Source organism: Mustela lutreola, chromosome 11 (assembly GCF_030435805.1).
Source record: "Mustela lutreola isolate mMusLut2 chromosome 11, mMusLut2.pri, whole genome shotgun sequence".
Classification (NCBI taxonomy): Eukaryota; Metazoa; Chordata; class Mammalia; order Carnivora; family Mustelidae; genus Mustela; species Mustela lutreola.
The window spans coordinates 60,769,992-60,783,936 of NC_081300.1; the positions used below are offsets into that span (position 1 = coordinate 60,769,992).

Genomic DNA, 13,945 nt, shown 5'->3' on the forward strand with positions numbered 1-13,945 from the left:
AGTCTTTCAGGGAGCACAATCTGCCTGTGCAGCCCAAGCTTAATCCAGTCACTCCCAGACAATTGCTCCTAAGAGGCACATTCACCTAGAAAAGTGCATCAAAAAGGAAAAAATAGAACAGCATATTTTTTTCAGTGACATAACCTAAATTTTTATTGCCCACAATTATAATATTTTATAATTTTAAAGTGATAATCTTACATTTTCAAAGTACTTTCTTCAGTTATACAACTCAAGGTCAAATATTACTATCTCTATCTTACATATGACAAAATATAGAACTAGTAAATGAACGAGGTAGGACTGAAATCCAGGACTCCTGAACAGCTCAGCTCTTTCTGCTACTTACATCTCTCCACATTTGCATAGAGCAAGAAAAAAATCCTCACACTTCATTCCTCACTCCAGCAAGCAAGAGTAGTAAATAAAAAGCAGATGCTTTAAATTTGTACATATCACCACAATCAACCAAAATTTTGGTATTTTAAATACCTTGAATGAATGATGCAATGCCCCATCTCCCTCTATTGGTTTTTGTGAGTTCACTGGCATTGAGTTTCACCGTAGCGGTGATCTCCCCATAGCAATTATCTTCAAAGTGATCTATAATAACTCCATCCCCATCAAAGAATTCCAAATTATCACTCCCCTAAGGAGGCTAATTCCATCAACAACCCTAAATGCAGTTTGAAACTCATCTCCTGTAATTTTCATAATCAAACTAAATATTAGCCCCAAATCTTTAAAATTAGTCATGGAAATTAGCATATAACCTCATACATAGAATCAGAAGTACATAGACCAGATAAGAACACAACAAAACTGGATTCCTTTGATCTGTAAACTTGTAAAAGAATTAAGTTTTGTATCCAATGGCAGAGATATTGAGAAACATTTAGAAGATACTCATGAATGCCTTTTTCTAAGTGGTACCCCAAACCAGTGTTTTCCACAACATATTCATTCTGTAGCATCTAACATATTTAAAATTTACGTATCCTACCTTGATGAGATCAAGTTACATACCCACTGATAAAAACTGAGGAAAAGTAGAGGAACAAGGCAAAATATCTAACAGTAGCATATTAGTATGTTCATGAAGGATTCTGGAAAATACTAGGTCAAACAATAGTCAAGTTTCACTGTCATGTTTCACTTTATTAATGTGATTCTCCTTTGAAATAATTATTTTCAAACCAACAAGGACAGATGGTCTTCTGATTCTGAATATGAGTGGAATTGTTAGCCCCAATTAGTAAAAAAAAAAAGATTCAATTTGGAGAAGACCTAGATCTAAATTCGAGGCCATCCACTATTTTACACTTAATAAAAATACGAGTCTGCAGAGGTTAAATAACTTACCCCAAATTACTGACATTTGCCAAAAGTACTTCAAATATACTTCCTTTAACATAAGCTTTCCAGATCCTGTTTTTTAGCCATATTACCTACTTCTCATCAAATTTCAAGTTAGGGTAAGCAGTAGCTTATTTCTTAATTCTAATGGAAAATAGAAAACAATACAAGGCATGAAAATATTTGATAGCAAAATTTTGATGTTTGACAATACTTGCTTGAAAATGTAGAATTCTCAATAAGACTTTTAAGAAACCAGAATTTTAGGTTGTATAAGTTGAAGAGAATGAATGCATTTTCAGATTGAAGTAATACTTTGTTGATGAGACAAATCTAAAATATTTTTCAAACCTCCACAATAAATTTTTGCTTTGCTTTATACAAAAAATATGGCACTTTTCTTATTGTTCAAAAGATTTTTTTTTTTTAACTTAACGTGCCAGTAGAAGTCTGGAGCTTCTCTGGCTCTACTATTCTACTGTGATTCTGTAAAAGGCTCATTTCTCTTCCAAGGTCAATATATAACTAACACAAAATATGGCTTACTTTTAATTCAATTAAATAAGCAATGAAATAAAGCCTTGCTTTGGTACTTTTTGTGGAAGGGTATATAGGTTGGGCTGTACTTATATTTTAGTAGTGCTTTGCCCTCAGGTTTTTCCCTTGAAATATTTTTTTAACCGGAATTCCTGTGTCCTTTTGATCTTTTCTTGATAGTCATTAATGGAGTACAATATCTTTCTTTCTCTTATTTTCTATGCATGTTCATTTCTCTTGGGAACAGCGAGCATAATCCTTGCTCCTATTTTCTACCTCATAATCATTGCCAAGAGATGTTAGAAAAAAATCATTGACATTAAAATTCACAAAGATGTAACTCCTAGATCTCAACCTAAAGCTATGACATTTTAAACACACCTCCTAAGCAGCTCTTTTAACGGTATAAAATTATTCACTAGGCACCTGGGTGGCTCAGTCGGTTAAGCGTCTGCTCCCAGGGGATCCCAGTCCTGAATCGGGCTCTCTGCTCAGCGGGGAGCTTGCTTCTCCCTTCTCCCTCTGCTATTCTCCCTGCTTGTGCTCTTCTCTCTCTCTTTCTATCTCAAATAAATAAATAAAATCTTTTAAAGATTTTATTTATTTGACAGACAGAGAAAGCAGGGGTTGGGAAATGGCAGGCAGAGAGGGAGAGGGAGAAGCAGACTCCCTGTTGAGCAGAGAGCCTGACATGGGGCTCAATTCCAGGATCCTGAGATCATGACCCTAGCCAAAGGCAGACGCTCAACCGACTGAGCCACCCAGGCACCCTTAATAAAAAATCTTTTAAAAAAATCATTCCCTTGCAAATTTGGTAATTATCTTCCCTCAACTACGATATTGTCCTAATGTCATTGACATTTTCAGTTTTAACTGAATTATATAACGTTCATTATTTTTCTCTGTAGCAGAAGCAATTTTTTAATTTTATTGATTTTGTAAGATTTTAAATATTGGGCCAACTTTCCTCAGCTAAAGCAGAGGACTAAAGCAACCATCAAGATAAGTTAGGCCAGGGGCACCTGGATGGCTCAGTGGGTTAAAGCCTCTGCCTTCGGCTCAGGTCATGATCCCAGGGTCCTGGGATTGAGCCCTACATCAGGCTCCCCACTCAGCGTGGCGCCTGCGTCCCCCTCCCTCTGTCTCTGTCTGCCTCTCTGCCTACTTGTTATCTCTGTCAAGTAAATAAATATTTTTTAAAAAAGATAAGTTAGGCCAACTGTTTATGATGTTTACTTGATCAAACACATAAAATAGAAGACATTCATTTATATAACATTCCTATGAGCATATCTAGAGATATTTGAAATTCTCATCCAGTTATGTTTATACTCACGAAAACTTGCCATTATGCAAGAGAGTGATGATACAGTTTTTTTTAAAGTCCAATAGCATAGTGTTAACACCTTAAATTTGTCTTATTATGAAGTAAATTAATGCATTAATATTTAAAATTCTTTCAAAGCACCTGAAATAACTAAGATAGCAGCCTGCTGCATGCCGGTTAGTAAGTAAGGTAGAATTACAACAATATTAACTTTTACCTATGCAGTTCACAACACAAAAAGTAGCATTTTTCAGTGATTGAGTACCAAATGATTAGAATCTCTATTACATGTATTTTAGAAGAAAAACATATCACATAAAGACATATTTCAAAAAGGCTTAAGCTTATTTTGAAAATGTCTTTGAAAAAGAACCCAATATTGTCATAGAGTTTTACAAAGAGGTAACTTTTGAGTTAACTTTCTCTATGATATTTAAAACAACCTGTACTTGTATTACAAGTTATTAACTGATTTTTACAATCAGGTATGTTAAAAACTGAAGATTCCAATTTAACATTTTTGAATTAATCTAAAAACATTAGTTTTCGTGATGTACTGTCAGACAAAAAGTAATCAAGTTTCGTTTGAAACATTATTTATAACTTTAGCTTAAAAAATTAAAATTCCATATCACTGGAATCAAGCTAGTATAAATCTCAAGCTGATTCTTTTAAGTTTTTTAAGATTTTATTTATTGATTTGAGAGAGAGAGAGAGTGAGTTAGAGAGAGAGCATGAAGGGGGAGAAAGTCAGAGGGAAAAGTGGACACCCTGCAGAGCTAGGAGCCCGATGTGGGATTCAATCCCAGGACTCTGGGATCATGACCTAAGCCGAAGGGAGAGGCTTAACCAACTGAGCCACCCAGGTGCCCTGATTTTTGTTAAGATGTATATGAGAAACCCGAGAGCAACCATCAAAAAATAAATAAACTTAAAAATAGTGACAAATTATTAAAGACATTTACATTTAAATTAGAAATTAAAATTAGAAAATATTTACTTAATGCAAATGAAAGCAGTAAAGGAGAAATAGAGGAAAAAGTATGAAACACAAAACAAAAAGTTAAATGGTAAACATAAACCCAGATATATAAGTAAGAACATAAAATGTGAATGGATATAATAACACAGACAAAAGGCAGAAACTCTCAGACTGAGGGGGGAAAAAACGATTTGACTTTACACCATCCACAAGAGATACTCTTTGTGTTGAAAGATAAGAATTCATTAAAAGTTAAATAATGGAAGAAGATATAATCATGCAGATGGCAACCACAAGAAAACTATATATATATATATATATATATATATATATATATATATATATATATATTTTTTTTTTTTTTTTTTTTTTTTTTTAGTGGGCGCAAGCCGCCCACCAAAACAAGCCTCCCACCGTCACCCACACAGCCACCCAGGCCAAGAAAACTATATTAACATCAAAAAAAGCAGACATTACAACAAGAATATTATTAGACATAAAGAGGATTTTTTATGATAAAAGAATATATACATATAACAATTACAAACATATAACAGAGCACCAAAATACATGAAAAAAAAAAACTGATAGGAAGGGAGAAATAATTCAACAGCAATAGTTGGAGGACTTTACTACTCTACTTTCATTAAAAATTGAACAATTAGAATAGAACCATTAATGGATTGATAAAATATTTGAACCCTATAAACCATTAGACCCCACATACAACTACAGAACATTCCACCCAACAATGGAATATACTTTTCTCTGAAGTGCACATGTGAACATTCTCCAGGACAAACTATGTTAATTCCTAAAATAAACATCAATAAATAAATCAATAGCAGGGGGAAAAATTGGGTAATTCACAAACACATGGAAATTAACACATTAACACACTCCTAAATAGCTAATGGGTCAAAGAAGAAATCAAAAGGGACATCAGAAAATACTATGTGATGGAAGAAAAAAAACATACCGAAATCTATGGGATGCATCCAAAGGAGTGCTTAGAGGAAAATTTATAGCTGTAAATGACTATGTTAAGGAAGAAGAAAGATCCAAAATCCGTAAGTTAACCTTCCACCTTAAGATACTAGAAAAAGAAGTACAACTAAACCTAAAGCAAGAAGGACAGAAATAATAAAGAACAGGGTAGAAATGAATGAAAAAGGAATAGAAAAACAACAAAGAAAAATCAATGAAACAAACCCTAGTTCTTTGGAAAGATCAACAAATTGGGGGGAAAAAAGAGAGAGAGAGAGAGAGAGAGAGAGAGAGGTCTCCCATTACTAGAATCAGAAATGAAAGAGGAGTTACTACTACTGACTTTATGAAGAAATACTATGAACAACTGTACAGCAAAATTAGATAACTTAGATGAAATAGATAAATTCCTAGAAAGACACAAAATATCAATACTGCCTCTGGAAGAAATAGACAATCTGGATAGACTTATAATAAGTGAAAAAACTGAGCTAGTAATTTAAAAACTACCTATAAAGTAAAGCCCAAGCCCAAAAGATGGTCTCTGAATTTTACCAAAGTGAAAACTGAATCAACTTGGGGCACATGTGTGGCTCCATTGGTTAAGTATCCAACTCTTGATTTTGGCTCAGGTAATGATCTCAGGGTTGTGAAATCAAGCCCTGCACTGGACTCCATACTGGGTGTGGAACATGCTTAAGATGCTTTATCTCTCTCACTCCCTGCCCACCCCCAACTCATGTGAACTCACTCTCTCTCCCTTCTTCCCTCTCTTAGAAAAAAAAAAAAAATCAACTTTCCACCAACTCCCAAAAAAACAGCAGCAAGGAGCACTTTCCAATTCATTTTGAGACCAGCATTACCCTGATACCAAATCAAAGACATCACAAGAAAAGTAAACTACAAACCAGTATCTCTTATGAATACAGACAGAAAAATCCTCAGCAAAATACTACAAACTGAATACAGCAGCCTATAAAAAGAATTACACACCACCAATACAATTTATCCCAGAAATTCAAGATTGGTTTAACACTTGAAAATCAATTTACGTAATACATTATATCAAAAAATCATTTTATCTCAATAGATGCAAAGAGAGCATTTGACAAAAATCCAGCACCCTTTCATGATAAAAATAAAAACAACTAGTAGCTAGATGGGAACTTCCTCAACCTAATAAAGGGCATCTATGAGAAAACTAGTTAACATCAGACTTAATGGTGAAAAGAATGATTTCTCTCCAACAGCATGAACAAGACAAGGATATTTGCTCTTACCATTTCCCTTCAACCTTGTCCTGGAGGTATTAGCCAGGGCAATTAGACAGATAAATGAATGATGAATAAATGAATGAATGAATGAATGAATGGGAGATATCTAGATAGGAAATGAAGAAGTAAAAGTACTTCTATTTGCAGGTGTCATGATTGTGCCTAAAGAAAATCTTAAGGAATCCACTAAAAAAACTATTAGAACTATTAAATGAGGTCAGCAAGGTTGCATGATACAAGATCAACATACAAAAATCAATTATATGTCTATACACTTGCAACAAACAATCCAAAAATGAAACTATGTAAAACAATTCCATTTATAATAGCATCAAAAAAGCTAAAATAGGAATAAATTAACAGAAGTACAAAACTAAAAAATACAAAATGTTGTTGAGGAAAAAATAAAGATTTAAAATAAATGGCAAAATAACCATATTCATGAAGCAAACAATGTAATGTCTTCATCTTAACAATGGTAAGATGACAATACTCCACAATATCAAGACAATCCTTAGAATCCTGATGTTTTATAGAAATCAGCAGGCTGATTCTAAAATTCATATGGAATTGCAAAAGACCCAGAATAGCCAAAACAATTTTGAAAAAGAACACAGATGTAGGACTGTCACAATTTCAAAATGTACAGAAAAGCAATGACAGATAATAAAAATGTGTGGTACGGGAACAAAAAACCAGACTGGCACAATAGGAATACAGAGTCATGACTCTATTCCTACATTTATAATCAAATGACAAGGCTGTCAAGATCATTCTGTGGGGATAGAATAGTCTTCTCAACAAAGGGTGATTAAACACCTGAATAAGCTGGCCTCTTACTGACAACATATACAAAACTTCACTGAAAAAGGATCAAAGGCCTAAGAGCTAACACTATAATACTCTTAGAAGAAAACATAGTGATACATCTTCATGACCTTAGATTTGGCAAGGGATTCTTTTTTTTTTTTTTTTTAAGATTTTTTATTTATTTATTTGACAGAGAGAAATCACAAGCAGGCAGAGAGGCAGGCAGAGAGAGAGAGAGGAGGAAGCAGGCTCCCCGCCGAGCAGAGAGCCCGACGCGGGACTCGATCCCAGGACCCCGAGATCATGACCCGAGCCGAAGGCAGCAGCTTAACCCACTGAGCCACCCAGGCGCCCCGGCAAGGGATTCTTAAACATGACAACAAAACCACCAACAACAATGAAACAGATACATTGGCCTTTGTCAAAATTAAAAACTTTAGTACTTCAAAAAAAAAAACAAAACCCAACTTTAGTACTTCAAGGATACAATCATGAAAATGAAAACAATCCACAGAATAGGAAAAAATATCTACAAATCATATGTCTGAAGACTTGTATTTAAAATATATAAAGGACTCTTAAAACTCATAATAAAAAGACAACCCAAATTAAAAATGGTGATAGATCCAAATAGACATTTCTTCAAGGAAGATATACAAATGGCCAATAAGCACATGAAAGAATGCTCAATGTCATGAGCCATTAGGGAAATGCAAATAAAAACCACAAAGAGATACCACTTCATACCCAACGGGATGACTAGAATCAGAAGGTCAGATAATAACAAGGTGTTGGCACGATAGTGGAGAAATTAGAAAACTCATCCACTGCTAATGGGATTAGAAAGTAGTGCACCTGCTTTGGAAATCTATTTGGCATTTCACTAAAATGTTGGTTATCATATGACCTAGCAATTCCTCTTCTAGATATACATCCAGAGAAATGAAGACACATGCCCACATAAAACCACATAAAAAATATAGCAGCATTATTTATAATAGTAAAAAAGTGAACACAACCAAAATGTCTACTGTAAAAAGGGTAAATAAATAACATATCCATGTAATGGAGTATTATTTACCCATAAAAAGGAATGACATGATACATGCAAGAACCTGGATAAATCTAAGACATTATGCTAAGTGAAAGAAACCTGTCACAGAAGACCATATGTGATTCCATTCATATGAAAATCCAGAATAGGGAAATCTACATAGAAAGTAGATTAGTGGTTGCTTAGGGCTAGGGAGAACGGAGGGTAGAGAATAGGGAGATGGGAAAGTAATAGCTAAAGGGTAAAGGGTTTCTTTTGGAGGTGATGAAATGTCCTAATACTGATTGAAGATGGTTGTATGTATCTCTAAATATAATATAAACCACTTAACTGTACACTTTAAACAGTTATTATATATGTGATGAATCATTAAATTCTATTACTAAAACCAATACTACATTATGTTAACTAACTTGAATCTAAATTAAAACTTGGAAGAAAAGAAATGGTTAATTGTATGGTAGGCAAATTATGTCAATAAAGCTGAATTGGTGATAAAATGTTTGCTTGTGTTTCAAATCAAATAGATTTCTAACTTCTGACAATCATCTTCCAGTTTTATACTACCATTCCTCCTATTCCCTTACTGTACATTATGTACAAGGAAACAGTTTTGTAAAAATTCAGTATCAACTGGCCAGGTATAATCAACTTGTAAATGGATTTCAGAATGAATTCTCTCAAAATACAGACAGTATGACTGAAATATTTTCTAGATGCATGTTAGTAGGCACTACCCCTCTACCTCAGTTTACTGAATCTCATTTTGAGTATACAAATAGTTGAATTCTACACCACAATGAATCTCAAGCAGCTCATTGCCCCTTAAGGGCCTCAGCTTCTCTAGGCCATCCTCCCTAAAGGTAATTCTGGCCTCATGTCAGGGACTTAATGTCCCAAATATTACTGTAATTTTTGACAGGTTATGTGATGAATACCATAAAAGGTGCCTTCCATATCCCTGTGTCTTGGGTAGAATAAGTAAAATGAAAATTTTCCATACTATATTGGATTGTAACTTGGTCATACCTAATAATGCCATGAGAGAAAAACTTACATTGTGCAGACAAAAAGAAGTAAACTCAAAGTCAGAATTTGATTCTAGAACAGGTCTGCTATTAGAGATATGTATCTTTAGACAGGGAACTTCATGGCTCTGGATTTTTATTACTATATAAATTACGTGGACCAGAAGACCTAAGACTTTCAAGCCCCAAATCCCATAATTTCAAGCCATGACATATTAAAATGCATAAAGACAGTTAAAACTCTAGTTTTAAGACAGTTAAAACTCTATTGGCAGTTAAAAGAGACTGCCACTAATAATTACAGAAAAACTACAAAAACAAAACAAAACAAAATCAGTTACCATCAAAAACACTAGTGAACAACTGTTTTGGAGTATTAGTACCAGTCTAAATTCAGTAGACTCAGAGAAGGAATCTTTCATAAGAATGTATGTGAACTGGGGTGCCTGGGTGGCTCAGTCATTCATTTCAGTTCAGGTCATGAACTCAGAGTCCCAAGATCAAACTCCACATTAGGCTCTGTGTTCAGAAGACAGTCTGCTTGAGGATTCTGTCTCCCTTTCCCTTCGCCCCACCGCTTGCTCGCTCTCTAAAACAAACAAATCTTTAAAAAATAGAGAGTATATGTGAAATAATGACCAGCTAATACACTTCTCTACTTAATATCCATGTCTACTTCAACACTGGTATCATGTAGTTAACTCACAAACCAAATACAAATCAAATGGAATTGCAATGATATGCCAACCACATCTCAGAAGAAAAATTAAACATTTAATATCCATTTACATGCATTAATGATTATAACTCAACTTGTGCTTTAAATATAGCATATGCTATAAACAATTTAGGTTTTCAAAATTAGATGGCTTCTATTGTATGTTTAGCTATTTTGTTTTTAATATTTTATATACGCTTTGGCTAATCTTAAATTATTTCTGAACTACCAACAGCTAGAAACCAATGCTGCCTTTTCATTGGTTTAAAAGTTAAGGGCATGTTAAAAATCAGATCATCTAATTCCTGTACTTATCTTAAGTAGAAAGGACAAAACTGTTATCTAAGAGTCAAAAAAAAAAAAACCCTGCAAAAATTGCCAACTGTAGTCTAACCTAAAATATGTTATTTAGTACAGCATGAAATCAAAAGTATGAATGGGATAGTTTAAGCAATCAATGATTTATAACAATGCCTTCTGATGGTCAGTTACATGGCACAGAATACTACTTTAACAGCAATAAGTCTTTTCAGATATAAAGCCTACTTTTCATTTGGTTCAAATCTTATCTTTGTTAAGAAGTAGAAAAGTGGGTTTCAAATATGTGTACTTTCCAGAACGGCCAAGTTATAGATGTATTTTTGCAGATAATAAAAAAAAATGTATACCTCAATAATAGAAAAATAATGTAAAGGTATCTGGAGTGTTCACTTAGTTTGAACTAAATTTAATACTTTATTCAACAGGCTCATGCTTGAGTAGTAAAATTTCTAGGTTTCTGATATTCTTCTACTAAATAAATATACCTATATATTATACACACACATATATATGTATAGAGGACTGTATTAGTGTACATATTATCAAAAAGAACACATTAAAGACATTATATTTAAAAATTTTACATTTTTAATACAAAAACAACTTTTATGACAAATAGACAAGGTAAATTTAATTTTTAAAAAGAAAAATTTCTGGTAGAGAATTCTAGTGATAAATGCACTGAAAGAATCTTTTGGAATAAACCACCTTTATAGGAAATTATTCACGTCAGACTCTATTAAAGTGCAAAAAAGGAAATTTATTTTAGAACTCATACCAAAGACGCATTATAAATACATGTGTAACTCTGGTACAACAAGTCAGGAAGATATTACCCAGCCTCAGTGATAAGATAACCTTGATCTTAACATAGTCTGCCTTTTAATATGTGCCCCATAAATAGTTAATTCTAAAAGTTGAACATTACAAGCAATTTTCCCTATTGATAGCTTTATGAGTAATTCCGGTAACAGAGGGGAAAGTCTTGGTTCTTATTTTGCTAATTCTCTAAAGTCAGGTCATTCTCACAAGAAACATCTGATCACTATCTTCAGTGAAAATTAGGAAGGATATTTTCAGATTTTTTTAAACAAGTTAAATCATAGATATTTATCATATATAAAAATAAGCAAAAGGTAAATTTTAGGGTATCTCTAGGTTTTACTTTTTTAAAAAAACATTAAATCATTTTATTTGCAATGAAGTGATGAAAGGAGTAACCTGTACAGCCAACTGGTATCCTGTTTTCTTTTTTTGGTTTTAAGTAGGTTCCACGCCCAGTGTGGACCCCAGTGTGGGCTGAACTCACAACCCTGAGATTAAGACCTGAGCTGAGATCAAGAGTGGGACACTTAACCAACTGAGTCACCCAGGCACCCACACAGTTGCTTCCTTTTTTTTTTTTTTTTAAGATTTTTATTTATTTATTTGACAGACACAGATTACAAGTAGGCAGAGAGGCAGGCAGAGAGGGAGAAGCAGGCTCCCTGCTGAGCAGAGAGCCCGATGTGGGGCTCGATCCCAGGACCCTGGGATCATGACCTGAGCAGAAGGCAGAGGCTTTAACCCACTGAGCCACCCAGGCGCCCCCACAGTTGCTTTCTTAAGACCAATGGATGAACCAACTGAATCAAGATCTGTGCAGAGATGCTGAGTGGACAGTTAAATCAACTGTCATGCAGCTCCTTAAAAAACTGCTACAGTTTTTTTAATGGTCACTATTGCTCACTTTTAAAACCAACTTTTAAAACTTGCTCAATTTTAAAGCAAATATCAGCATGGAGTCCCTCACACATGCTCATTTTTCAATGGCTTCACATAATGATTCTCCAATATAGAGTAGTCACATATACACTGATGGTTTTAGCACAATGGAAAACAAAAAGGAAGAAAGAAAAACAAATGTGGTTTTATAAGATGAAATCCATGAAGAGGATAGTAATGACTACAGAAAATCAGTAACAGACTGCCAATAATAATCACAGAAACCAGTTTATCAGTGTCACAACAAAAGGGTATGATTAATTTTTTCTAAAATACTCATTTTTGAGGCACCTCGGTGGCTCAGTCAGTTAAGTTTCTGTCTTCAGCTCAGGTCATGATCCCAGGGTCCTGGAATATAGCCCTGCATCAGGCTCCCTGCTCAGCGGGTTGCCTGCTTCCCCCTCTCCCTCTGCCATTTCCCTGTTTATGTGTGCTCTCTTTCAAATAAATAAAGATTTAAACATTTTAAAAATAAAAATAATACTCATTTTATAATGGATCAAACTAACATATTTATAAATTATTTATGTACTTTTATGTGAGGTTTGTTTTGTTATTAATATTTATGCTTTTCTGCTATTTGTTTTCCTACTCTTGCATCGAAGTCTTCCCATAAATCCCTGGAAAGTCACAAATATCCCATGGCCATGGGTAAACCACAGAAGTGATAATTCATCAAAATGTATTTTCACTTATTTAATAAATAAATCTGTTGTGAGGTTAATTTCTAATTATATAAAATAATCCCATTAATCTATGAAAAATAATGATATTGATTTTACTATGGCTCAAACCCTTGGACAAATAAATATCTCTGATTACCTGTTAATGTAAAGAAAATGGAGTAAATTTTATATTCATATTTAAACTACTGAATACCTGTAAACAAAGTAGCATTTATTAAAATAAAGTATACACTTAATTTATACTAAATTCCACTCAGATTTACACAAGTTTTTTATCCTTAATTTTTAAATACACACATGATTTTTTTCAAACATTATCAGTCAGGTATATACAAAAGTGAAACATGACATCCAAGCCAGTATATGATTCTTAAAATAACAACATCTAAACAGCTAGTAATGTACAATGTGTAAAATTCCAATAAAACACAGGTATATTCTTATAGAAATGTTAGTCCTATAATACCGAGCGATATTTACAAGCAAACATGATCCAAACAGCACATGCAGATTCAGGGTAAGTAAACACTCGGACACGGACTGCCAGTCGCACCTGGTCTCCACGGCAACAGATAATCTCTTCACAGAAAGGAGACCTATATAAGAAAGAAAGTGAACTTCTAAGTAAGTCAATATTTAAAACATCTTTTAAAAATCCTGTCTCTGCTACCAATAGCCCTCTGATTTGGGTTGACCTATTCAAATTATAGAATATTTCCTCAGTCTACAAATTAAAAAAATTACCCTGGACAAGATCAGAAATCCTTAACTGAGACTGCACCAAAATCAGTGGGAAAATTATCCCAACTCTCTAGAGCTACATTTCAAATTTAATGAATCACAATCTGTGGCAAGGAAAATAATAAATCATTACAAAAGTTCACCATGTGATTCTAAAATCATTCCCAAATAACCAGCCCAACAGAATGCTAAAATCGCTAGCTTAATAGGGGCATCTGGGTGGCTCAAGAGGTTGCACATCTTATTCCTGGTTTCGGCTAAGGTCATGATCTCAGGGTCGTGAGATTCAGCCCCACATTGGACTCCATGCTCAGCACAGAGTCTGCTTGTCCCCACTATGCCCCCACCTCATGCTCTCTC

The 13,945-nt window shown here is 34.0% G+C and overlaps 1 protein-coding gene across 3 annotated transcripts in view; it reads right to left on the reverse strand.

The window, feature by feature from the left end:
- Nucleotides 1-13,945, reverse strand: part of CEP76 (centrosomal protein 76) — a 35,191-nt gene continuing 21,246 nt past the window's right edge. For 2 of the 3 annotated variants that reach the window (XM_059139477.1, XM_059139479.1), the window contains exon 12: nucleotides 11,134-13,440. In XM_059139477.1, coding sequence (XP_058995460.1) covers nucleotides 13,302-13,440 — 139 coding nt within the window. In that variant the 3' untranslated portion in view covers nucleotides 11,134-13,301. Of the gene's footprint in view, nucleotides 86-11,133; nucleotides 13,441-13,945 lie in introns of those variants that run through there. The other variant, XM_059139478.1, reaches the window with a different exon arrangement.